General features: G+C 37.6%; 1 protein-coding gene across 3 annotated transcripts in view; it reads left to right on the forward strand.

Annotated features, from left to right (window-relative positions):
• Positions 1-26,903, forward strand: part of RPS6KA5 (ribosomal protein S6 kinase A5) — an 80,001-nt gene that overhangs the window by 41,024 nt on the left and 12,074 nt on the right. For 2 of the 3 annotated variants that reach the window (XM_080344842.1, XM_080344843.1), the window contains 6 exons: positions 8,999-9,082; positions 11,629-11,732; positions 20,015-20,165; positions 21,555-21,716; positions 22,967-23,092; positions 23,824-23,957. In XM_080344842.1, the coding sequence (XP_080200968.1) occupies positions 8,999-9,082; positions 11,629-11,732; positions 20,015-20,165; positions 21,555-21,716; positions 22,967-23,092; positions 23,824-23,957 (761 nt within the window). Of the gene's footprint in view, positions 1-8,248; positions 8,295-8,998; positions 9,083-11,628; positions 11,733-20,014; positions 20,166-21,554; positions 21,717-22,966; positions 23,093-23,823; positions 23,958-26,903 lie in introns of those variants that run through there. The other variant, XM_080344844.1, reaches the window with a different exon arrangement.

Below are 26,903 nucleotides of genomic sequence, written 5' to 3' on the forward strand. Positions count from 1 at the left end.
CTCATACCGAGCTTACCATCAACCAAAACCCCCAGATCCCTTTCCGTCGGGCTGTACTCCAGCCTATTGTTCCCCAGTCTTTTTATCAGTCTTTAATTGCAGGAGAGATCAGCTGCCTCTGGTTTCTTTCATTAGAGATTGGCTGATGTACCTAGGAAACCCTGATGGACGAAGGTTCTCTCTTTGTATTTCTCCTCCCTATAGGTTGCGGTATCCAGCAAGCAATCATCTGGGCTGACCTCCTTGAGAGCAGGCAGCAGCCCTACAGGTCTTATTTAGTCTAGAACATAAGCTGGAAATGACCCATCTTGTGCAAGAATTACAATACTGTGGTGTCAAAGAAATGTTACCATCTGACATTAGTTTCTGTTCTATGTGACTCCTTCCCCAGCTGTCCATCTTATCTCTGTGCAAAGAGATCTTTTTTGGCATCTTCATCTCCCAGGAAATTACCACATGCCCTGCACCTGGTGATATAAGACTTGCTCTCCATCAGAGAGAAAACATGGGTCGTGAACGCTTACCAATAACAGTCAAGATAATAGATCTTCATGTGCCAGAATGTTTATTCACTAAATAGAATTCGGAGCAAGGTCTTTATATTGACTGTAACATTGCCAGTTCCAAAAGGTTGATTTGAAAATTTAAATCTCCTGGAGACTGTCTTTCTTTTTGTCATATATATATTACACGCAGACTGCTTCCAGTTTATTATAGGTGGGAGGCATTTTCATGGAAGAGTGGTGGATTTCACTTGCAGCCATGAGTATTTCATAGAAGTTGGAAACACAGCAGTAGCTCACATGAATTACATCGTGTACACAGTCATGTGAGGTATAACCTGTTAGGTCATTACTTAAAGAGGAAACCCAAGATATGCAGAGTATTAGCTAAACTGTGATTTTTCATCAGTTTGATTTTTCGCCTATATACCTGATCTGAAAGTTTGTATGGAGCATTTTATTACCCATGCAATAAGGAGGAATTTTCCTTGACTTTTAAGTAGAAAGACTATGTCTACATTAGATTAAAAACCTTGTTTGAACTTGCTCTGTGATTTCAGAGTACCTCTAACAACAGCTAAGCATTCCTTGTGTCTTGCTAGGTCGTAATATTTTGAAACCTTCATAATGATGAGATCGGATTAAGCAATTTAATTTGCTAGCTAACAAGTATGGACAAGCATAAGAGTCTCATAAGAATGTTGCTGAAATCTGTGGAAGAACCCAGCCAAAACATACATAATAATTCAATCATTTCTCCATAAAAAAAAAAAACCCAAAACAAAACATGACAAGAACTAGTAAGTAATTCTTGCCTGAACTGGAGAATTTTTCAGTGCCCTTGTGGAAAGTCAGTCCTGAAAGCAGCCCTGAAGGCTCTCAGGTGAGCTTCTCTCAGGCTGGCTGGTTCCCTTCTGCTCCTCTGCACCTTCTTGCCCTGTGTTGCCAGGTGCTACTCAGTCATTGTTGCTGACAGATGAAATACATGTCAGTCGAGGCTGCAACTCTGACTCCAGCTGTAGAGGATGTCTTAGTGTTCTTTGGCCCAACAGCACTTATTGTGTCTAAGTTTTGGTTTTGTTGTCGGTTTTTAATAATGAATATGCTAAAGGAGTAATTCTTAAACTATTTATATTCCTAGAATATTATATGAGAGTACAGAATGCAAGGAAATTGAAGTCCAAGACAATTTAATAGCTGAGATGTGCCCTTTCCCTAATATTGTGTAGTTTCCATTTCTTGTAATTCTTACACTGGAAATTATGTACAGTAAGGTTTAACCAAACTTTTTAACCATGTCCTACTATTGCTTCTATTAGCAAGGAATTACTATTAGCAAACACATACACTATAAAAGAACATTTAGGTAAGAGTAGCTTGGATTTTATTTTATTTAATTTAGTTGTGAAATTCATTTAAGGACTCAAGTTTCATCATTTGAAGGAATATGATAGTAGCATGGTTTCAGAACGTTTCATATCTAATGCTCAGCATAGTAGTCTAGCTCAGTTAAAATCAAAGTATTTGTGCATTAAGTAGCTGGAGAACAGAAGCGATCTGTTCTGTTTCAAAGGTGACCTTTCATGGAGTTGGAGAAGTGGGTCCTAATTGTGAATGCTGAAAAGAATGGCGTCAGTGAATACTTGGCTAATCTTCTGGCTAAAATATGTTTGCACAAAGACTATTGTGAATAAAATAAGACTTAGGATTGTAGGACCCAAGTGTCTGTTGGAGCAGTAGCATGTGAGGAAGTACTTCAAAGGCCGTATATTTAAAGATTAAATAATATGTCTTTGATTGGCAGAATGATTGTCTTAAGACACTTGAGTGCTTTCCATATCTGCATTACACAGATACTCAAGCTCTGAAGCATTTTTCCAAAGCAGTATTTGTGTGGCAAATAGATGCTGTTCTTGGGCTTGGTGGACATGTGTAGAACAAAACTTGGAATATGCCTCAGTATTCTGAGGCAGATACTCTAGGTAGAGCATCTGGTTGTTCTTCGCAGGTGTGTTGATTTTATTTTTTTAATGTTTTTGTTAGTATTCTGTTGGCTAGCTCTAGCTCAGGCTTTCGAGCATTCACACCTCTGTAGTCTTCTTTCATAGTTTTGTTTGGATGCTTTGCTTTGATGTGTGTGTTTGTTTTGTTCACAAGGCCTCTGAAACAAGATCTTTTGGATTCTTAAGACTTTGTTTGATCTTTTCTTTGTTTATGCTCCCATTTTTCCAATGGTCAAATGGCATGCTCTGATTTGCTCAGTCTGTCTCTTCCACAGACAATTTGGCAGCAAATAGGTGCATTTTGTGTTTAATGTTTGTATACATTGGATATTTCTCTTGATGTAACTTCTGGTTACCTGTAGAACTCTAAACAGAAATCTTGTTTTCTGTGGTACTCAGCAGCCACACACGAAGATGTCATTGACTCAGGACATACCCAACACATTAATTCTTGCCTGCTCAAGTCTTGAACTCGAGATGAAGGTTATCTTCTTTTGCTCTGGGGCTGCTTCGGAGCTCCAAAAGCTATTCTCTGTACTTTCCTTCAAGCTGTCTTGGATGCCCTGCTTGCCATGCTATGAGTAAGCATGGCAATCACAAGATTCACTTTCCAGTTATGCAGATATCAGTTTCCAGAGGATATGGTTGACTTGGGTTTTTTTGAGTCCCTGAACTAATGATGTTCTCTGCTTATTGAAGGAGTTCTAATACCATGTAGCAGTCCCATGGGATCTTGTCCTCTGCTCTAAGAAATCTTTTTTTACTTTACAAATACTAGTTTGGCCCTGACATTCAGACAGATGTATCCCTGTGTCCTTCTAGCTGAAGATGTCTTCAGCCAAATACTAAAACACAGTTTGTTTTACAGATGCAGCTCTTTAGGTGCATGCGGTACAGTAATGCAGGACTTCAGCCCCTAGATATTGGGAAACACCTGCCCTGAGCCTGTTGTCTATATTTCTTTGCCATGTTCCTATGCCCTTTTGGATGTGTTTGGTCTTTGAATGAGACATTTTCAGTGCATCTGGGCTATGTGAGTTTTTGTGGCACTAGAAACTAACATGGTCCTTCCAGCACAGTAACTTAAATCAGACATAATGGAGTAGCCATTTGCCCAAATAGCTGGCTGCCAAAAGGCAGTTTGGCTCGGCAGAGATAGATAAGCCTTTCAGGAGCATGTTGTGCCTGTGTGATTCCTTGGCTCTCCTGAAGTCTCATCTAATTCCTGTGGTTCACTCTGGAATTACTGTTCTTCTCCCAAATACCCTGTTATAACCTGTTGAACAGTTGTGAGACTTAATAACTGCCTGAGCTACCGCTGCACATGTTGCTAGACTGGGTTTGCATTTCTGCATACTAGTATGTGTGCTCTCAAGGATACATCCTTATGTTATAGTAGTGACTATTTCTCTGTCAAGTTTTTCCTGTAGATGCGGAGAGTTTGATTAGTCTCTGCAGAGAAATGGAATTTCTTCCTCTTGCTTTTTTTGCCACCATGAATGTGCTTTTTTTTACTTGATGAGGGAGCTCGTTAGATAACTCTGAAGGCATAAGTCCTCTCTGTTGTTGAGAAGGAAAGTTTACACATGTGCTTTCTGCAACTTAGGTAGTTTCAAATGCCTGCATAGCCATTCCTTGGTTATAAATCAGGGCACATGATGATACCACAAGATCATCAAAAGCATGATAGTACAAGACCTTCATCCTTTTGTCAGCACTTCTGCCTGAATTCTGGAGCTAGGTTTTTTGATCTCTTGAAATAGTGTAATTGTGGTCAACCTGCCAAGGTCAGTGTACATAGTCTTAGCAAAGAAGACACTGCTCTGAGGTTTTGTTTTTCCTTTGGTGAAGTGACTGTCTTCCAGGACAAATGCTAATCCACATTTCACCTCTCCATCATGGACAGTCACAGAATTCTCATTCTCTGTCCTAAAGCTGCACAGTGACTAGGTGCTGTCAACATTCCCTGGTTGGAAGACAAATCATGTCCTTTCTTTTTTTCATGAAGGAAAAGGTAAATGGGATGCTAAAATAGATAACCTGGAGAAAAGGCTGCAGGGATCGCATAGACATGGTATTAAAAGTGCCCTAGGAAGCTAAAGCTGTTACGTTTCACTAGGATGCTCCCATCAGTCAGAATGATTTCAAGGAACTCAGAGGGTGGAACTGTCTTTTATATTGCCCTAAGTGGAGTGGGAAAAGTTAGAGGTCTGCCCCGTGTGTGGTACTAGAGTATTTATTAGAAACATTCTGGTAATACAGATTGGCACATCAGCCGTGTCAGTGTGTAGCTCATCTCAAAGAATAAGCATTAAGAGAATATAACTTGTTTTTCTAATTTAACAGAGGGATGGTTTAACAAAGCGAGCTGCTTGGCTGCCCAGGTGAATCTATCTATGTTCACTGGTCAAGAACTCAAAATTCTCTTTGTATCAGTTGCTTCGTGAAAAGATGTTGCACCCTTAAGCAGCTAACCAGTTTGAAGCAGCCACTTTGTATATATATACTAAAAACTGCTATTGCATAAATGTTCAGTAAGGATGCTGAACTTGGTAAAGAAAAAACAAATCAAACTCAGCTGCTATGTGCTAGAGGACTGAACACTGTCTCCAGATTATCTGTAAACATGGAAGCACTGCTGATTGGGACATAATGGCACTCTTTCAAAGACAAAGTCAATATTGTCATATTAAGTTATTAGAGATGGGTCAGCCATGCTTCTGTTTCCTTCCGTTATTGCCTGATTACTTGCTGTTCTGCAACGGGGACCCTCAATGTTTAAGGTATGCATGCTGAGTGAGGGAAGAAAATGAGCATTCTGCATTATGCAGAAAATTCTTAAGGTCGAGTGTTTGCAAGATGTGCATGTACAGTGAGAATTCATCTGTAGGCAATCCAAATTCAGTTGGTGTTTAATAATTTCCTTTCTTGTCTTACATCTCATAAAATAAAAGCATTAATGTGGATTCTGGACTTTGGATTCATGGTATAAAAATGAATTAAATGTAAATTAGGCGGAGGGAAAATACAAAATGGGGTTTGGTTGTGATTTTTGAAATTTTGGGGGGGCTGCATACTTGATTTGTGAGTGAGATGTGATTTCACAAATGAATGGTGAAATACAGGGACTTTTTGTCACAGAATCAGAGGATGGCTGAGGTTGGAAGGGACCACTGGAGGTCACCTGGTCCAACTCCCCTGCTCAAACATAGTCACCTAGAGCCAGCTGCCACAACCATGTCCAGGAGCCTTTTGAATGCCTCCAAGGAGGGACACTCCACCACCTTCCTGGACAAACTCACGTCAGTGCTCTGTCACCATCACAGTAAAAATGTTCCCTGATGTTCAGAGGGAAGCTCCTGTGTTTCAGTTTGTGCCCATCGCCTCTAGTATGTCACTGGGCACCACTGAAAAGAGCCTGGCTCCCACTTCTCTGTACCCTCCCTTCAGGTGTTTGTCCACATTGATGAGATCCCCCCGAGCCTTCTCTCCTCCAGGTGGAACAGTCCCAGCTCTCTCAGCCTTTCCTCTTATGCTTCAGTACCTTAATCTTAGCGGCCCTTTGCTGGACTCTTTCCGGTATATCCGTGTCTCTTTTGTACTGGGAAGCCCAGAAGGGGGTTAAAAAGGAAACTGTCATTGGAAGTAAGATTATTTGAAAATGGTGTTAAACCTACATGTAACGCATAAGAGTAAAGACTATTAGTGACTCCCTACAAGAGGCATATTTAACAATGACGAATTTACATACATACTCTTGGTGAAACAATACTATAAAAACTGTGTTCTGTAAGAAACCGCTAGATATAGAAGGTGGGGCTTGCAATTTAATAAAACACAAAATAAATGGAGGGGTCTGTAACAAGTATCCAGATTTTGTGACTTCCCCTGTCTGAACTTCCTACAGCACCTTATGAAGGCAAATCTGTGTCAATTTGTAGTTGAGTCAGGACGCTTGGCTTTCAGATAGTTGACCTTATTAATGTTCTGGGCAGTGCTGTGGTCCTCTGAGCTTTTTTGTGTGGTTAAAGAAGAAACTATTAATAGTTGGTGTCAGAGCGTGTTTTCTTAATGCTCACCCTGCAACAGCCAGGAGCTGGGCTTCTGGAATATGATGCTAGTATATGTAATGGCAAATCGGTTTTGATTATGAAGAAAATGCTCAGTGGGACCATTTTTTTCCTCCTTCCCGATGCTGAGTTCCAATTTACTACTTAATTTCTTGCTAAGAACTCTGTGATAATCATCTGCTTGCTTCTTCTTGGCTCTGTTCAGCCTCAGATTTCAGCAGCAGACCACTTCTAAACTGAAAAGACGGCAAGCACCGAAGTATTTACCTATGTGAATTAGGATTTGGAGTTTTTGTAAATCTCATGACAAACATGTCCCAGAGTGTTTTCTTTGTAAATGCCTGTTTGTGAATTACACCATGAGTTTTTCAAATGGAAATTTAATTGTAAATTTTTTTTTAAATGATACAATACCAATTCTTTAAACTTACAAAATTATTTTTGGGGTTTTAAACAATGAATTGTACAAGGGAAAAAATACCGCATACATGGATTTAAGAAAGAAGTAAAACTCATTTTCAAATATTATTTCAGAAATGCCATCTTTCATATTAAAAGCTAAAATGATTGTAAATGGTAAAAAAAGGAAAAAAGTAAATACAATTGAAAATGAAACCCTCCAATTATGTATAGTAAGGATTGTAATTGTTCACCAAAGAAGCTACTACTAATAATTCTGCATATTTTGAAATGTTTTGAGTGGGCCTTCTTACCAGCAAAAGGTACCTGAGATCAAAAGGGTTCTCCTGTACCTCTCTATACATTCATACACAACTCCCCAAGCTGTTTCTTGTCACTGGCATATCTTGTAGCCCAGCTTTATTACACAACATGGAAACAAAAAGGACATAATTTTGTGGATGATTTGCTGAATTGGCAGCTAACTAGATAATAGTTTTCATCCATTTCTTTTGATAGAGTAGCATTATAAATTGTTTCTGTAAATCTCAGCTTGGCTGCACTATCTTTACTCTTTGGAGAGGTAGCCAGTGAAGAACGGTCTTGTTTTGTATTTTTCACTCCCTTTTCCTCCTTTCCCTTCTTCCCCCCTCCCTCCCTCTTTCCCAGCTGAAGGAAAAATGGACAGAGGGATATATGAAGAGCTTTAGGTTGCCTGATGCCAGGATGGAGGGCTAGGAATTTCTGAATTTTTTTTTGCTTGTTTTTGCTTCTTACCACACTATTTTTCTTTTAAATAACAGGTACTGGAAAAGATAATCAAAGCAAAACAATAGATGTGTCAAAAGAAAGTTCAATCATGAAAAGTTTATTATTTTATGGTTTTGTCTCAGAAGTTAATATTTCAAGTTAATATTGGAACAAAATGAGGCCTCTTAACTGAGGATTTTAGCCCCCAAAACCAGTCACAGTATATGTATTTTAATAAATACAGTTTAATAATATGCTGTTGGACTGTTTAATTTTTATGCCTCAGGGTAGCACTGAGCACTATTTCTACTTTGAGAAGCTTCCTCTTGTTAGCGTAGTACATTCTCTTATATAGCACCTGTTTTAAACTCCAAATCTGAATCTACAAATGTAAAACCTGACTTTTGAAATATTTGCTTTTTTGAACACTCTTCTTTAAAGGACCTATCAGGATCTCTCCCCAAAATGCTAGAAGCTTGAAGGATAAGGGAGGAACAGTGTTGCATGGCCCAAACACATGTGCTTTCGTCATTAGCAAGGTACAGCATGACCTCATGTTGACCTCAAAGGTAAATCGCTATCAGGGAACAATTATACATGCCTGTGAAAGCAGCTTAGTTTTGAGCATAATCAAGACAATAACTTCAGTGTGTAGAATAAAATTAAATTTACAACTCTGTCTGTCTGCCTTTCTCTTTCTCTCTCTTGTCTTTCTCCAAGTCTCTTCTTGAGAGAATGTTGTGGTTTTTATATATATGTGTGTTGCAAAAGAAAATTACTTTTCTAGAGGTCATAATAAATTCCTATATATGGGGAACCCAAAGGATCTTGTATCCAATTTAGTCAAATTGTACATCTTACAATGAAATGCTCTTTTTAATGGAAAAGTTTCATTTTTTGTCTAGAGTATTGATATTGCAGCCTTCAGAATGTGTGTCTATATTACCTTGGGGAATCTTGTGTAGTTCTGAAATGTAGAGATCACTTAGACTTATGGGAAACTTTTAAAACTATCAATACATTAATTTTTGTGTGCTTATCCTAGACTGTCACACAAACCTATGACATTTTATTTTTTTGTAGAAGACTGTAAATATTCTGTAGCATTATGTGATACATCTCTGCATACAATGCATTATGATTTAGCTAGCAGTTCTGAGCTATTTGGAGAAGAATTGCTGCCAGCATCTTGGAACTGTTAGCCATATCTGTCCCATATGATTTGTATAATATAATTGTTTGATGTGAATGTTATTTTCTCTTTTTTTCCTAGAATGAAAGAGCATATTCCTTCTGTGGAACGATAGAATACATGGCTCCAGATATTGTAAGAGGAGGAGATGCAGGACATGATAAGGTATGTTCTATTCAAGTTTATTATTGGGAAGAAATCAATTCTTTAGGCAGTGCTATTGTTCAGCTTGAGGATTTTTTGTAAAGTATGATAGTGTCTTATTTAAACATGCCTTATTTCAGCTTGTCCTGAAATGGATTATTGCCTATATTTAAAAACAACAATATAATGTATTGTTAGTTTTTAGTCTCAAGTAAAAGGCATATTTATAAAGGTGTTGAGGGTTATTTATGTTGTGTTCAAAATTTGTTCTGAACATGCAGTGGGATGAAAAAACTTATCTGACACTTCCTTTTAAATAAAAAACTATTTAGTTCAGAGTGGAAAAATTACTGTATTCTGGCTAATCCTGATATATTTTTGAAATCGTACATCAGGGAAATCTATTATCTTTCTTGAAATATGAAGTGGGTTATTAATGTTATAAATGTTCTCAGATTGTAAAAATCAATTCTGCATAGCTTGAGGTTCAAGTTTTATTATGAATTAAAGTGTCAGTAATTTATGGGAAAGATCAAGATAACCATAATTCACAGATAATATTTGAAACTTATTCCCTGAAAGAATTTACAATATTCCTAGATATGTTATTCACATTACTCGCTATACTGAGAAGTTCGGAGAATATTTAATCTCTGGGATTTTTTGCTGTAGATTGAGTTGATTTTCTTTTGGGTGTCATGAAATATAGGTGGTCACAGTTCCTCTTATAACAGCCTTTTCAGCACTGGAAAACGTCATATCACGCTCCATCTCCTTTTTCTAGACTAACTGGACTTTTGCTAGAGAAGCTTCTTTCTTTTTCTCTCTGCGTTCTGCTTCTCTTTTGCTCTGAGTTTGCCTGTGAATTTCTGCACGTGGGGGCACTGTATTTCAGCTGAGAGTTGGCAGTTTGAAGGACAGCAGAATGATTACCTCACAGATCCTTCTCTTAAACTTCACATAGAATGTGCCTTGTCTTTTCACTGCATCATTGTCTCACACCTACTTTGTACTCCACTCTAACCTCTACATCTTTATCTACTGTACTGCTTGCCTAGTCATTATTAAAAATGGAATTTTACAGACTTATGAGTTTCCTTTCCTGCATTCTATTTCTTGGTTTAGTCTTGCCAGTTTCAGAGCATCTCTCCAAAGCATCAGTCACTTTGCATTGTGATTCTGTCTCCTGGAGTCCTTACAAATTAGATATTGTTGCTGATTTTATTAAAGAGGAATCTCTGTTCTGTTATCTTTGATTCTATCTGATACTTTCATTAGATGTAGTACAGAGCCATACAGTATTCTGTAAAAAATAACTTCATAGTTTGATACCAAATGTGAGCAGCTAAATAAAGGTGATTTTGCAGTTACCTGTGTGATGATAATTGTTTCCAGCACGCACCCTTTGCCTGCCGTTGGCAACGCCACATCACAGAGTGTTAGAAGGTTTTTAGTGTTTTTCATACTTACTGCATATCCAGCAACTCAAAAATCTTATTTTAAAAAGGGGAAATTAGATTGCTTTAGTATGCTGTGCTCTCATTAATCAATGTTTTTGATTTGTAGTTTCTTCTGGATAGCTGTGTTATTTATCTAAAAGACTTGCTCTAGTATTTTTTGTTTAAGTTTAATTTCTGATTCTACAGATCCTCCTTTTCCTTTGGAAAAACATATGCCAAGGAAAAGTTTTTCTTTGGGATTTTCTCTGATTATATATTTGCAAATGTGATTGCTAAGAGTACAGAGACTTCTTCAGCTAGTTCTTCGAGGCAGTCTTGGCTGAATGTATGAAACATCAGATTTAGTGTATCTTGGAGCAAAAAACCTAAAATCTGAGGCCAAATTGTCATCATTTCACTAACTGTCTTCCTGTATTAATGTTGTCATCATAAGTAAAGCAGAACTTTTGGAAGTTTCACTGAGTTGCAAATTTCATGGAAGTAAAACTGAGAAGTTCAAGCACCTGTAGTTAAACTAATTTTGTTGAAATGACTAAACTGCTTCCTGTATTATTCATAGCAGCCTCTTTTCTGTTTAAAGTTAGGAGGTATCAGAGAGATGAATAATATTACTATATAGGAAGTCAAAGATCACATATGTTGCCAGGGAATATAAAATAAAATTCCATAACATGATTTACTGTGCTCTTAAATTGTGATTTTTTGAAAGTTCCTTAGTTTCATTCTCAGGTTCCTGGAAGTTCAGGTTCCTCTACTTCTTAGCAAGGCTTAGGTTTCTATGGTATTTCAAGTACATTTTAGGATTCTTATCCCTTCACAATGGTAGAAATAAAAAAGAACTTTAGTAATCAGTGGAAAGAGTTCATCTTGAGAAATAAGTTGAAGAAGCTAAGTGGTGAGATTTAAAAAGAAAATTCATTTATTCTAGAAAATACCTCCAATCATTACTGCAATTGTTTATGATTTATTGTATACAGGTTTGCTTTTGTATAGATAGGTGAACTTTTTGTATGCTGGTTGTTTTCTGTGTGCATTGTCTTCTTCCTTCTCATGTTAGCTATTTTACTTCAATGTATCATAACATACATAACTATTTTTGTTCTATAGGCTGTTGATTGGTGGAGTGTTGGTGTTCTTATGTATGAATTACTAACTGGAGCATCACCATTTACAGTTGATGGAGAGAAGAATTCCCAAGCAGAGATTTCTAGGTAAGATTCAAAACAGTAAAGTACATGTGCTTGCTCACAAAGTGATGCTTCTGCCAGAATATGTGTTTTGTGAGAGTTTTAATCTAAAATTTAGAAAGAAAGTGCTACCAGGGTAACATTTTATGTGCTCTGGTTCTATTTAACAGAATGGTGTCTGGAAGCAGATAGGTTTCATTAACCTCAGCAGATTATTGAAATAATCGACCGACCTTTACAAAAGACCTGTTCTGTTTAAACTACAGTGAAACAACAGCTTTGTAGATATTCAACCCTCTTACATGTTTACTGGTGAAAAGGAAGTCAAATGAAATATGAAATCATATGCAAATAGAATAAACACATTCAAAATCTTGATACATAATGAACCATATATTCAGCTAGAGAGTTTTTTGTCAGTTCTTGCTAGATCACTCCATCAGACTACTGGCCTAAAGTGCCAGGATGTATCCTACTCCCACCTTTTTGTCACAGGTAATATTTTATTGTATTTTATTAGTTTATAACATGAAACAAACAATGTGGTCTTTCCTAGCCGTACTTGCATAGCTCAGAAGAAATGTCTACGATACTTATGGAAAAAATTTTACATGTAAACTCTTCCTGACTGTCAACCTTGTTATGTGCAGTGATCTCCACGGTTTAAAGGTTAAAGGTTTGTTTTCAGTACCCATGTAAAAGCATTGGAGCATTTTAAAAAGACAAAGCAATAAGCATACCCAGACCATATGACTGAAATCTTCCCAAAAAATGAGCATTTCATATTATTGCATTTCTCTTGTTCTGGGGAGCTGAGGACTTACATTGCACAAATTAGTAACCACTGTTGCGATCAGCTTGGAAGTCCAGTCCCCAGACTAAGAATAGTCTTGCTCCTATTGGAATATATTATTATGATCCTGACCTTCACCTCAAGTCACTTGATATTTAAAGTTATAATGGGCAACAGAACATACATCAATTATTTAGATAGTTTATTTTACTTCGGTTATAAATTCAGTCAATATCTTAAAGTTTGAGACCTGTTTGTTAGTTTCTAGGTCTCTACCAGAACAGGAATCTTGGGGAGTCACTAGAAAAAAATAGGGGAGGGGAGAGGAATCCATTAAGGAAGCAAAATTGAGGACTTCACTCTCTCGGTCATTATGATGGAGTTAAAACTTAAATTAACTCTTTCTGACCTATTTAAAGGTAGAAATTTTGTTGATTGCTTGCTTATGCCATGTCTGAATTGGTAATTTTGACTCTCAAGAGCTACTAAATGGAACTCTGAAGGAGTGACAAATTTTTTAGAGAGAACCTTGACCTGAATTTTACAGATACAGTTTTTCCCCCAAACTGGGAAAATTTTAGGTATTTATTCTACAGGATTTGACTTTCTTTTCATAGGCCTGTATATGCTTTTTAATGTCTTAATCTTTCTAATAATTTGAGGTTAAATTTGAAGCTGAGAAACTGCAAGGTTACTAACATCCATCCTCTGATAGCTAAGAACCTAGCTTGTGATCTAAATTTAGTTGTAGCAAGTTTACTGTCGTGTTGCGCATTATACTTTTGTTCTGATTGCTGTTCACGCTACACATTTATAGGTAGCAATCCTGTAGTCTTTCAGCTTTTATTTTGATAAACTTAGAAGGTAAATTCTTACAGTTTTCTTTATTTAAAGATATACCCTAGTCTTCCTGTTTGCTGAAAAAGCCTTTTCTTAACTTAGCTTGCGTTCTGTCTTACATATGGACAGTTTATTCCTTGTTGATGTTTGAAGCTAATCTCATTTAAGGGAAGTAATAATTCCCCATCTGAACAAACAGACATTCCTTCCTTTTTTCATGGGTTCCTCTTGTTGATGCCAACAGTGGACTGATAGATCTAATTCCTTATCCTTTCCTATCACTTCCAACTGACAAGCCTAGTTTATAGCTGAAATTTCATTAGTCCCAACTCTATGACTGCTTTTCAGAGATGATTTCATCTGTGTTCTGTTACTTCAGTACTCCTAAGACCCTAGTTTCTGAATCCTTGCCATTGGTAGCAATTTCTGTGTCGGGTGACATCCATTTTGTGTATTTGCAGTTTATTCAATAATGGATGTTATGTTCCTTTTAAGAGCGTGGCTGAGCACATGAGACCATGGCTTTTTTCTCTGTCGTGGCTGCTGCCCGAAGGCAGGTGGAGCCTTCTGGGGAGCGGTGGTTGCTGCGTGCCCTGGAGAGCAAGGGGAGCATGTTTGGGGTTTCCCTGGGGACGTGGCAGCACCATCGGAACAGATGGGAGATACCAGCAGGCTGGGGTGCTCCTGCAGCCCAGGCAGAGAACAGTGGGGAGCAGAAGTGCATCTCAGAGAAAATGGAGAGAAAATATTTTTCTAAGGAATGAAGGGCGCTGTGTAGAGTTTGCTGCAGCTTGGGAAGCTGTTGACTTACTTGCTGGAGAGCAGGCATGAAAGAAGTGATCCTCCCTTCCCGACATACTAGCTTGTTAAATTTAGAAATTATTGTTACCATATTCATGGCTTTTCAGAAATGCCCTCCTTGTATTTATCTCTAGCATGAGTATGCTGAGCTCCTTCAAGAAATAACAGCTAAATTTTCAGTACCTGTCTTTATCCTGAGCTTGTCTGGCCTAGAAGCCAGATAATTTTGTCCATGTGGATACATTCACAATTTACACTTAGTGTCATTTTCGAGTATTAATTCTTCCAATTATGTCTGCAGCCTTTTCTATATGAGTTTTCTGTTGAACTGGGAGGCAGGTCCTAGATAGTTTTAGACTTACAATTAAATAGTTTGCACATTTTGTTTGTAACTATCTTTGGTCTTTCTAGTTTCATTTCTGTTCTAAACTGATAAAAACTGAATTGAAGATAATTTCATCAGATATTTACAGGTGCCAGGGGTAATTAAATCACTAGCACTGACACGGAGATATGAGTTAATACAAACTTCTTTCTCGATGGTAAAGTTATTCTAAACAGAAGTTGTATTACCCAACCTACATATGCTTTAATTTGCAACAGATTTAGAGAATTAAGTTTTCTCTTACTCGGTCTCAAGCCTTGAAAGCACAGTTTCCATGGCTTTTGATTTTTCTGAGTTTAAGGAAAAACATCTTCTAAATGAATCCAGGTCCTTTTATTTTACCTAAATGGGAAGTAATCTTAGATATTTTTAGGTAATTTTATTCCCTTGTGTGGTACAATGGCTGCATGCTGTTAAGTTTGAGCACGAAGTTTCATTCTGAAATATCTAAAGGACAATTAAGTTCTTCTGTCAGAAATAGTTACTGTGTGCTTTATATGTTTTTTTATTCTTTCCAATGAGAGATTGTGTTCAGTTCTTTTATCATAAACTTTTTGACAACACTGTGGACTTTCTCTTATGTCTCTGTCTCTCTGGCTGTGAAGAGTTGTTTTGTTTTGTTTTTTTTTAAATGCTTGATGTTATGGTTTATTAAACTTAATTAAAAAAATTCACAGATTTATTAGAGTAACTCTCCTTTTCTAGTATACCTTCTCCCCATTCTTCTCCTTTCTTCCCAAAGCTTCCTTTCATTTTTGAGAATTCTGGAATTCCATTGCTGCAGAGCCATGGATGGGACCCATCTTGCAAGAGCATAGGCAAGGGCTGGGTTTGATTACAAACCCAGTATTTTCAGTTCGACTGTGAATGATTTTTAGTACTGACTTTAAAGACGGACAAATCCATTTATGGCTGTTGACTTTTGAGGGTCTTGTCATACATACAGGGATTTAAAATGAGCATGAAGCTTTTGGAGTATTATTTTGCTGCTGTATAGCAGCTTAGAAAATATTACCAGCTTTGGGGTAATAAACAAATAGATATCTATTATTTTCCAGCTGAAATTTGACCATCCGTTAGATGCTGTGAAGATATTTTGTCCAAGATTCTGTGTGAAGTCTTCTCTTGATAAAACTGTTGGGAAGATGCATAGCAGGTATATACACAGAATCACAGAATGTTAGGGGTTGGAAGGGACCTCAAAAGATCATCTAGTCCAATCCCCCTGCCGGAGCAGGAACACCTAGATGAGGTTACTGGGATTCCCTTCTTTATTCTCTACCTGTGAAGACTCCAGTGATTGTTAGATCTTTTAAAGGACAGAGCAGTCATTAAATCCAACTTGTAATTTGCATGGTGTATAATGGAATTTTGTCCTAGAGTATATAGCTGTCTACCTAGAATATAAAGCATTTATTCTCTCAGATGATGGGAGTCCAGAGTCCAAGAACTGATAGACAATAATGTAATGATGCTTTTCTAACAGATAGCAATGAGTTAGAAAATCTCTGCCACATGAAGAAAACCATTTGGTGCTAGACTTCATGTGAATCACATCATGTCAGTAACTCTGCCTACAGATCTCTTCAACCTTTCAGTAAAGCAGATGGTTTTAAGAAAGTCATAAGTATTGCATCAAAGTCTCTGACTTGCCTAGAACTTGGGATGCACATACAGATCTGACTGCTCAAAGCTGCAATGAAATAATCTGCCGTTAGTAGTCTGAGATGAAAGGGCATTCAGTAGAATTGTTCTCAAATGTGAAGGTGAAAACTGCTTTGGAAGCTTGTCCCTCTATCCTTTAACAGGCTACTGTTACAGCCTTGAATGACATATCTTCAGTACAACACTTCACTAGTGCTGCACTCATAAAGCCAGACTCTCTTCACTTGATCAATAGTCTTCACCAATATCTGCTCTCCCACATGTTGATCCCATATGGTCTTTCATTTCTGGCAGCTTGCTTTCCATCCTCAGTAATGTGTATGCAGCTTCACATACTTGAATTCTGTTATAATTGTAAGCAGTTCCTGGAACTTCTAAAGAAATTAGCTTCATTCTTCGCTACTTACATAGTGTGGTTCTCTGAATTCAGAGCATTGTTAATATTTTGTAGTATCGGTTCACCTCAGAGGTATTTCTGAATGGATGCCACTGGCACGTGTAAATGCAGATCACATGGAGTCTGCTTGTACAGCACGGCAAAATGCTGCCTTCTCTGCAGTGGGCTCTAGGAGGGTCAACAGATGGAAGATATCGCTCAATATGATCATAGCTTGCTTTTGATGTCGCTAAATACCACTTCATTGTTAATTCTGTCTGTAAAAAGAAATAATTTAAAACAATAATCTTGGCAAAAGGCAGGAATTACTGGTACTGTTGCTACAGAAGTTTTCCATTAGGTAAAATACAGTATTGTGCTGAACTATCATTGGCAAAATATGCATGGTAGTCGTTTGACAGCTATAATCTGTCAAATAGGGGATTGCTTCCTCCGATATTTTAGGGAGTGATTTCTACCCAAAGAGCAGAATGTCAAGTAATATGAAAAGTTAGTTTATAAACCTGTCTCAGTGTCAGCTGGGACACTCCGCTCAGTTACCACATCAATGGTGTCACCGATTGCAGTTTCCAGGCTGACCGAAGACATGCCATATGTCACTGAAAATTTGCAATTAGAGGGATGAGGTTTACTAGTGTTGTTACTATTGTTCTTCTGGCTGAGAATTTTCTGGTAACTTTGCAGTGCAGAGTTGTATAAAAGTCTTCCCACTATTTATGTTTGTTTCACACTCTCTTTCTTATGTGAAGGTTTGTATTTGCATCAGCAGCCTGAAACACAGGCGAGAATCTTATTGCCAGCACTTAGTAGCATCACCACAACAGAGACTGATCTTCTGAGGCTACACACAGAAAGTCTGTTTATTTTTTTCTGTTACCAATGCTACATATCATCCCAATTCAGCATCTTTTTTCGGAGACTTTTTCAAATTTTTATCTGACTTGGCCATCTGTAATCTCTGACATTGTTCAGACTGGAGAATGCTCTAAAATCTGCCTTTTGGATTTTAAGGACATCCCAGAGTCTTAATCCTATTTGCTTTAGAAATCAATTTTAAAACATACTGACTTAGGTTTTTATTTTCCCCTTCTGAGAGCCCAAAGACAACTTGTCACTAGAAAGAGACCTATACTTCTCCACCAGTCCTACGGTGTGAGAATCCTCTTGTTCAGTAATGTTTAAATTTAGCATTAACATCTCTTATTAAGAAATCGTTTGCCAATATTGTGCTTTCTTTTGCTTTTCTGTAAATTGAAGTGTGTACAGAAGCTGAAGACAAGGCTTATGGTTGCTGTTACTTTTGGCAGAGTGGCTGTGATTTAGATTTATTTATTTAGATTTATTGGCAGATCATTCTTACATCATTTGAAGATGCTATATCTTAAATCTCAGACTGTATTTTCCCAACTCATTTCAGTGTTACTTAAACGAAGAGGTTAGCTTACTTTGTCTTTTTGTTTACTTGAAATTGAATACTATGTTAGTAGAAACAACCCCTGGGATACATGCATATTAAACTTGTTTTTGTCCTTCCACACTGGCAGGACAGGATTATGTAGGAAACGATACGTTTGCATCTATTTTTGGAGTAATCCATGAAGTTACGTATTTCAGGATAAAAAATTTCCCATGGGATAGCTGTCTCTAAGGATATGTCATGCAGTAACTTGAAACAAAATTTAGAAATGTCCTGCAGTGATCAACTTAAGCTCAGAGGCATATAGCTATTGAGATTTTAGTGGTGCCACAACCTCATGTAATTTCAGTGGCACAGTCTCTCAAAGCTTCAAAATCTGTGTTTAGTGGAGGTATTCTGTCCTTCTTCTATATATCATACTTCCTGAAGACACAACAGTGAGAATATGTATATCGATATAGAGACACTGAGTTGCAACATGAGGGAGCAATGTGCTCTTGTGGCAAAGGCAGCAGATGGTGTCCTGGTCTGCACTGGACAAGGGAGTTTCTCCTTTCTGTCTACTCAGCGATTGGGAGGCCACGGCTGGAGTATTTGATCCAGTTCTCGCCTCCCCAGTACAAGAGAGACATGGACATATGGGAGAGGGTCCAGCAAAGTTGCCCTTAAGAAAATTAAGGTACTGAAGCACAAGAGGAAAGGCTGAGAGAGCTGGGACTGTTCCATCTGGAGGAGAGAAGGCTTGGGGGGATCTCATCAATGTGGGCAAACACCTGAAGGGAGGGTACAGAGAAGTGGGAGCCGGGCTCTTTTCAGTGGTGCCCAGTGACAGACCAGAGGCGATGGGCACAAACTGAAACACAGGAGCTTCCCTCTGAACATCAGGGAACATTTTTCCTGTGATGGTGACAGAGTACTGACGTGGGTTGGCCAGGAAGGTGGTGGAGTGTCCCTCCTTGGAGGCATTCAGAAGGCTCCTGGACATGGTTGTGGCAGCTGGCTCTAGGTGACTATGTTTGAGCAGGGGAGTTGGACCAGGTGACCTCCAGTGGTCCTTTCCAACCTGTGATTCTGTATGCTAAAGCATTTTGTGTGTGTTTAACCTGTTGATGTGTCTTTGGTATGTGTTGTCCCTGTGTGGATTCTCCATTTTCCTTCAGAGTCCTTAGATTCAATATCTACATTTGGAATAACTGAAGGAAAGCTTGCCTTCCTCTTTATATAAAAACTGTGGGACCTACACATATAAAAGATAGGTATTGAAATGTGATTCTACGTAGACTTCCAAGATGCTGAACTTCCACTAGCTTTGTTTGATGCCTCCTAGTTCTTGTATTGAAAGAGACAGTGAGGTCCCTATCCCCTTTCTCTTTACCATTTCTCATTTCGAGGGGAACATTTTGCCCAGTCCCCTTAAGTCCCCTTTTCACTAAGCTGGTATTCCTGGCCTCTTTTGTAGATCTTCGTGTGAAACATGTTCTATGTTTCTGATTAATCTTGTTACTCCTCTATAAAACATTTCCAGTTATAGTGCCTTCCTTTGAGAGCGCTGCACACAATATACAAGGCAAACCTCAAATGGCCCACGTTAGTGTTTGTTTTTTTTCTCTCTTTGTTTTCTAACTTTGTGTTTTTGGGGGGTTTATTTTGAGAGCTATTAAGCATCAAGGTGATGTCTTGGTGGAGCTATCTGTTGTAGCCGTGAGATTTCTTTTGAATAGTGATGGTAAGCTTAGTATGTATAAAATGAGGATTTTTTTTCTTTGGTGGATTAAGTTACAGAATTTATATCCTATGGAAGTTGTGCTTTATGTCTTCGTTTCCTCAAACCTGTCTTTATTATAAAACAGACAAACAAGTTGGTCTCACATTTGTCATCCTTCTGTCTTTGGGTACAATAGAAGTTTATGAGAAATGTTAAACACTACTAGCAGTATGGTAGCTCTTTGATTTAACACTCAACACATTAAGTAATTACCAAATGATTGTTATTTTGTTTGTTTTACAGGAGGATATTGAAAAGTGAGCCACCTTATCCACAAGAAATGAGTGCACTGTCTAAGGATATAATTCAACGTCTCTTGATGAAAGACCCCAAGAAGAGGCTAGGTTGTGGTCCCACTGATGCTGATGAAATCAAACAGCATCCCTTTTTCCAGGTAAAACAAACAACAAAACTCCCTAGATACCACTTACTCTACGTTAGTTCCTTTGAAATCCAAGTCTAAAGAAACTCAGTTGTTTGTTAACAGAATAGCTTAGAGGCTTGTTAGCTGCATGAATAATTGCATTGAAGTTAGTATATATATATATCCATGTGCTTATGTAAACAGATTTTGTGCATACTGCAAGAAGGGTAGATTTTTAATGTATTCTGTCTGTTTCTAGCAGTAACTTGAAGCAGCCAAAAGATAAGCTACTTAAACCAGAAGGCTTAATGGAAAACACTTAGATTATATGTTCTGTGTTGGTTTTTTTTAAAGAAAGTTTACCACTAACATTATTTATAAAATTTGAATATTGATAAAATTCACCATTAGTGATAAATGCCTCTTCTGTATTTTCCTTTGCCTAATTAGATCTTTAGTCTTGTTTAGCGGATTTTAATTCTGTTCAGATTTCAGCGAATTAACATTTGGTTTCAAACAATGACAAAGATTGGATTTGTGAACAACATCTGTACTGTTCCATCCATTGCAATTAAAATTGTGTGCTTACTTTGAGAAAACTAAGTATGTATTTCCGGTGCTTCTGAAGTTTGTTTTTTTTTTTTTTTAATTAGTATAAGTTTTGGAGTATTTAAAGCTGGTAGTATAAATTAGACCTTTCATATAAATGTTTTCAATGTAATTATTGTAACATTCAGCATGGGCAATACCTTGTGTTTTTAACTTCTGAGTTTCTTCTCATCCCTTCTGTATTTCCTTCTCTTGTAAGAGAGTGTGACAAAGAAGAGTTAAACTTCCTTTATTTATTGTTTGTTTTGGAAGTTATGGTTTTTTCCTCATATAAAACTTTCTAGTCTTGAATTCGTTTCATTTCCACTAGTTTATAGCGATAAGGGAATTTTCTCAGAACTACTGTATCTCTGCTTCCTACTTCTAGCCATGCGTTTAAGTAAGAATCCAGGGGCATTATGCTCTCAGGGCCCTGGAAGCTGGGATCAGTAATGAAGCACAGAAATCAGCAATGAAAAGCTGAAGATACAGCATGCATGCAGTATGGCTTGCAAAAATATAAATGTTGTTTCTTTTGAAATAGAGGAAGACAATTAAGGGCTGTCACACTAATTGTTTGGCTTATCTCCACTGTGAAGTTTCCCTTTTTTTTTTTTTTAAAACTGGATTCTGTCTACTTACAAAGAAGTATGATACTTTCTGCCTTTACCTAAGCAAATTAGTAGGGCATAATTGGAATGCTTTTCATCTGCCTGTGAAAAATAGCAAATGGAGTTAGGGCTGTTTGTTTCTGGACAAGTCTCTCTTTCCAATATCTGTTTCTGTTAAATTTTCTTTTGATTCAAACTTTTTTTCCTATTTTTGGTTTAGAATATGAATTGGGATGATTTAGCTGCCAAAAAAGTACCAGCTCCATTTAAACCAGTAATCAGAGATGAGTTGGATGTCAGTAATTTTGCGGAAGAGTTTACAGAAATGGATCCAACATATTCTCCTGCAGCAACCCCTGAGACTTCAGAAAGAATATTTCAGGTATTTTAAGAATTCACATTAATTTTAAAAAATCATTTATTGAACAATTCCACAGTGTAGCGAGCTTTTCTCTTTCCTGTTTTCTAAGTTTTTGGGAACTAACTACGTAATTTCCAATCCCCGGTCCCAGGATGGTTCAGCAAGTGAAAAATGAGAAAGGTGGAAAGAGTCCTACTGCAGACATAAAATTCCATGTCTCTCCATTCCCAGCTGAATGTGCTACCTGCTGGGCTAAAGTCAGTCTGTCCTTTAGCGACTCTTCATACCTTGAGGGTTTTGTTATCTTGACTCAGCAGCCTGGGCTACCCTTTTTGACAACGGCGGTGTAGTTTGCCCATGTCTTCATTATGCTCTAGTTGACATATTCCTTTGGGAAGTGGGAGCTAACTGCAGATTTGAAAGTAGGTCTTCCACATCTTGTAGGAGTGCTCTGATTACCAGACTGCTAGATACAGATCAGTAACAAAGCTCTTCTTACCATCTCCTCCGTGCTGTTAGAGAACGATCCCTTCCTGGGTTGCAAAGTCTGGATGTCAAATGGGCAGAAGCAGCTCGTGTGCAGTCAATGTGGTACCAAAGCTGCAGAGGTGAACAGCTGCTCAGATTGCTTTCTCTCTTCCCCTTCCTTGTGCTTTGTTGTTTTTTAATTGTCTTTTTGAACAGCTTGATGCTTGGTGTACAGGAATATAGCATCATATTTTGGAAGTTGTTAGATTTGTAGTGACCGTAGCAAGCAATTTATGCATGCCATAATACAGTCTGATTCATCCTGCAGTGGTAGTCACAGCTGTTCTTTTTATGGTACTCAAACTGATCACGTCATTAATATGAAGCTTATTTTGTTTTGCCATTTAAAAATGATTTGATGCTTACATCACAATATAAAAACTAATTCATGCCTTAGCTTAAAGGTGTTCTGGGAAGCTAGCTAGTTTGAAATACGAGCCTTTATCACTACTGCAAAACAATTAGAGCTGAAACAGACTTATTTACCAGAGTTTTTGTATTATTGTTTTATCTATAACTGTGGAGAATCATGTATTAATAACTAATTCCAGGAAGACATCTGTTCACATTCAACAGAGTAATATCAACCCATCAATAAGCCAGTTATGGTTTCTGTGTTATGTTACGAAAATGCTGATTTCTTTGAAAAATTCTCCTGAAACTTCTCATGTTTTGTATGCAGTATGTTAGTTTGTGTGCAGCAATTTCAAGCCATGCCCTTTTCTGTTGTCTTAATGTCATAGGGATATTCTTTCGTTGCACCTTCTATTTTGTTTAAACGCAATGCAGCTACAGTAGATCCTCTTCAGTTTTATATGGGGGATGAACGACCTGGAACTACAACTATTGCCCGAAGTGCTATGATGAAGGTAATAATAATATCAAGAGCTGAATTAATTTGGTTAACTTGGAACTGCATAAAACTTTCAAAGCAGCAATCACAAGCTAGGCTACAGGTCATGAAATAGTCATCACTGATTTATCTGTTCTCTGTAATGGCTCCTCAGCTGATCCAAACATATAATTTGCATGTGGTACTATTAAGAAATCATTGAAGTTTAATCTGAAAATGAGATGATTGTCTAGTTTTCCAGGAGGCTAAAGTGTAGAAGTAATAGTAATTTGATTCCTGATAGTTCTTATTCAGCTAACTGTTGTAGATACTTTTGAAGCTACTTTAATTATATCCGAGTTTTTGCTATGAGTTATTTGCCCAAAAGTATGCATAGTTGTGTGAAGCCTTATAAGAACACATGCTATTGTGATGTCTTCAAATGAGCACGTAGTTTTGTGGATAAATGTATGTACAGCCATCTTTAATCCTGTTTGTCTGAATATTTGGTATCTTAAGCTATTGTAGTAGTAATGATTTATTTAGTGATTATGTTTGTTTAATGTAATGTAAGATTTATTCTTGTATTGTTAGAAAAAAGTTTAAGCATTTTATTAAATAGAAGTTAAGATTATATTTTTTCAAAAACGAGAGCTCTGTTGCAGTTTTAAATGTAGATGAAAAATTCTCATGAAACTTTACTCTTTGTCTTTGACTGTGTATAGTAAAAGTATTCTGCAGAACTAAATACAGACAGTTTCCTAACAGGACTCTCCATTTTATCATCATTATGAACTGGATCTGAAAGAGAAACCATTGGGAGAAGGAAGTTTTTCCATTTGTCGAAAGTGCTTACACAAGAAAACTAGCCAAGAGTATGCAGTAAAAATAATTAGCAAAAGGTATAAATATTCTGTAAGACAATAAATATATTTTCTTTGCTTACTGTCACCCATGGATTAGAATAATGTTCACTACATTTTTGAAGTGGAAAAATATCTTTAAAATAATTTCCTATTTGAAGAATCTACAGAAACTTACAGTAACCTTATGACCTTTAAAAGATTTTGAGAATCTTTTGAAACAAAATGTTTTTCTTGTTGGGGAACACACAAGAAGAAGCCTAAAGAGTACTTTTCTGGTTCCTAGTTGTATTCTACCTGAAATTCCCCTAATTTTGCTCCTAACCAGGGTAAGGTATAAGGCCCTCCTATCTTTAGACTTAAGAGAACTGAAGGTAGGCTTGTGCTAGCTGACTTTCCTAAGCAGCCCAACTGATTGCCTAGGGTATTCCTTTATAAAGGATCTGTAGCATGAGTTGCCTCAGATCTAATCAATTGTGTGTGTGTGTAAAATCGATTTAGCCTATGGAGTTGTTAAGTTGCATCTTGTTTCCTGGATATTCTGGAGAGAACACCACGATGGAGGCAGCTCCCTTGCTTTGTATGTGGGGACCATCTGGTCCTCGTCCAGAATAGGTACCTCTGTCAGCGTCTGCCTAGAGAAAAATAAAGACAAGGGATTCTTTGAGGGATATATGGATTTTCAACTTCATTTTGCAGTGTTCATTAGTAACTATGTCCCTAGTGTGTTGTAGAATGCTGTCAGGAAAGGGAAAGTGTAAATGTTCTGCTATCAGAATTATAGTTCACAGTGATCTCTCCTACCAAGACATTTGGCTGTACCTCTGTTTTTCTAGACTCTAGAAGTAACTGTCTGCCAGACTGAAGTGCTTCATCACATGCTTTTTGGATAGGAAACGTTCAAGAATAAGACACCTAAATATAGGTGTCTGAGTCAGTTTTCTGAGGGCTGCTCCGATTAACAAAGGCCTACTCAAAACTGTTAGTGGAGCCTACAGAGTGACTTGAGCGACCAGGCAGTAGCGGTGGGATTCAGTAACTTGAACATAGGCATCTACCTAGTGCCATTTTAGCATCTGTTGGCATCCTGTCTGTCCTCCAATTCCCTTCAGTTTTGTGACTCCTACCTTTATGTAGATGTTTTCATGGCTCATGTCTTCCAGGCTCTCCTATGTTTAGGCCACTGAATCCCACTCTAGGTCTGCATTTTACAGTGAACTAGTTCACCCCGTAAGATGCATTAACTAGAACTTCACTCATTATAATGAGACCTTATGCAGGTTGTATGCAGTAGACACCTACCTGGAAATCTCTGCCTTGTGTCTACATTCAAAATTTCTGTGGTGCATGCAGAGCTGCAGATCAATACTCTCATCTCATCTTAAGCTAATGGATTTCTTGTTTCTGGATAACAGTGAGCAAACTAGTATTGACTTTTCCCATAGAACTAAACTTTTAGTAATTATGTCCCTAAATTATATTACTCACAAATTCTTTTGCTCTTTCTCCTTCATCTTGGTGGACCAGGCTAAATGAAGGTAAGAAGTGGTCTGTATACAGAGATGTTTTTAGGATCGCAGGCTGTGAGCAGACTCTGAGCATGTTTGTGTAGTATTTAGAGGCAGCAGTAAACCCACACTCTGAGTGGCTGGACACACACCAGCCTTGAATAAGAAACTGTTAAACTGTAAATAATAATGCTCTGAAGACCACATTAATAACTCTTGCTAAAACAAAAGGGATAATAGGTTTCTAGTAACTTCTTTGCCTCAAAGTCTTTCACTCCTACCCATCAAAGGTGCCAAAAAAGCGAATCCTACACCTAGGCAAACTTTCTCATGGTACTTGAGGTGAAAGCTCAGATCGAGAGTTCCTCTGTGGTGTTCCTTTGTTCGTAGCGCTGAGCCTGCCTCCATCCAACAATTCGAGGTTTATCTGTGTGTCTGAAGGCCAGTGAAACAGTGAAGTCCTGTAAACTTGCTTGAGTGACTGTTTTAGAGCTTCCCATTTGTTTCTCATGGTATTGTTTGTTTAAAATCCAAGATGGTAACTATTTCTAGAGGGGAAATTCTCAGATAAGCCTGCGCATGAATTTCAAAGGTTTATGTTCATGATGCTGAACCTTTTTCATCTGTTTCCTAGGTCCACCTTCTCCTGATATTAGTTTATAGGGGAAAGACTATTTGAGTCAGGTTTTTAAATTTCTTAAGGAACTGAAATCACTTTCAGTTTAAACAGAATCATCAGGAGAGATGGAGGTAGAACAGCTTAGTTTACTTGTTGATTATATGAAGCCTGCAGAAAAAAAAGAATTCTCTTGCACAAAATACTCATCACAATTCTGGTCCTAATTAGGGAAAAAAAAATGCAACCAAAAATGAAGAACACGTGTGGTGAGAGAAATTCTGCCATTCTCTCTAAGTCAGTACAGGATTAGCTTTTCTTGGACAGAGTTTTGGCAAAAAAATTCAGGCATTATTTGCCCAAAATAAATCAACATACGCATTTAGTGGAAAATAAAATGTTCTGCTCTGTCCCCATTCATGTAGTTTTTATAGTGTTCACTCTGCTCACTTATTTTGGCTATGGATTTCAGTACATAAAAGAGAATTTATGTGATGATTTCTGCTCTGGAGTTAGTCTTTTCTTGTCTCTTCCATTTTGGACTTTTACAATGGCCCGTTTAGGATTTCATTTATATAACATAGTCCATATATAGATGATGTTACTTTTCTAGTAGGAGCTCACTATTCCCATCCAGCTTTGGAAATACTTGTCTCCTATAAGAATGGAAAAGGTTTGGGCCAATAATTTTAGTCTTCAACATAAAGCTGAAGTAACAAGTACTTATAGGAACAGAGGTGAAGTCAAATTGCCCTGGACTTAGGGAAAGGTTTGTTTTACATATAAACTATTCTGTAATATCATTTCAGATTTTGCTGTAGCAAGTTGCAGGTGCATCAAAAACATTGTTTGATTTGGGTG

This window comes from Nesoenas mayeri (genome assembly GCF_963082525.1).
Source record: "Nesoenas mayeri genome assembly, chromosome: 5".
NCBI lineage: Eukaryota > Metazoa > Chordata > Aves > Columbiformes > Columbidae > Nesoenas > Nesoenas mayeri.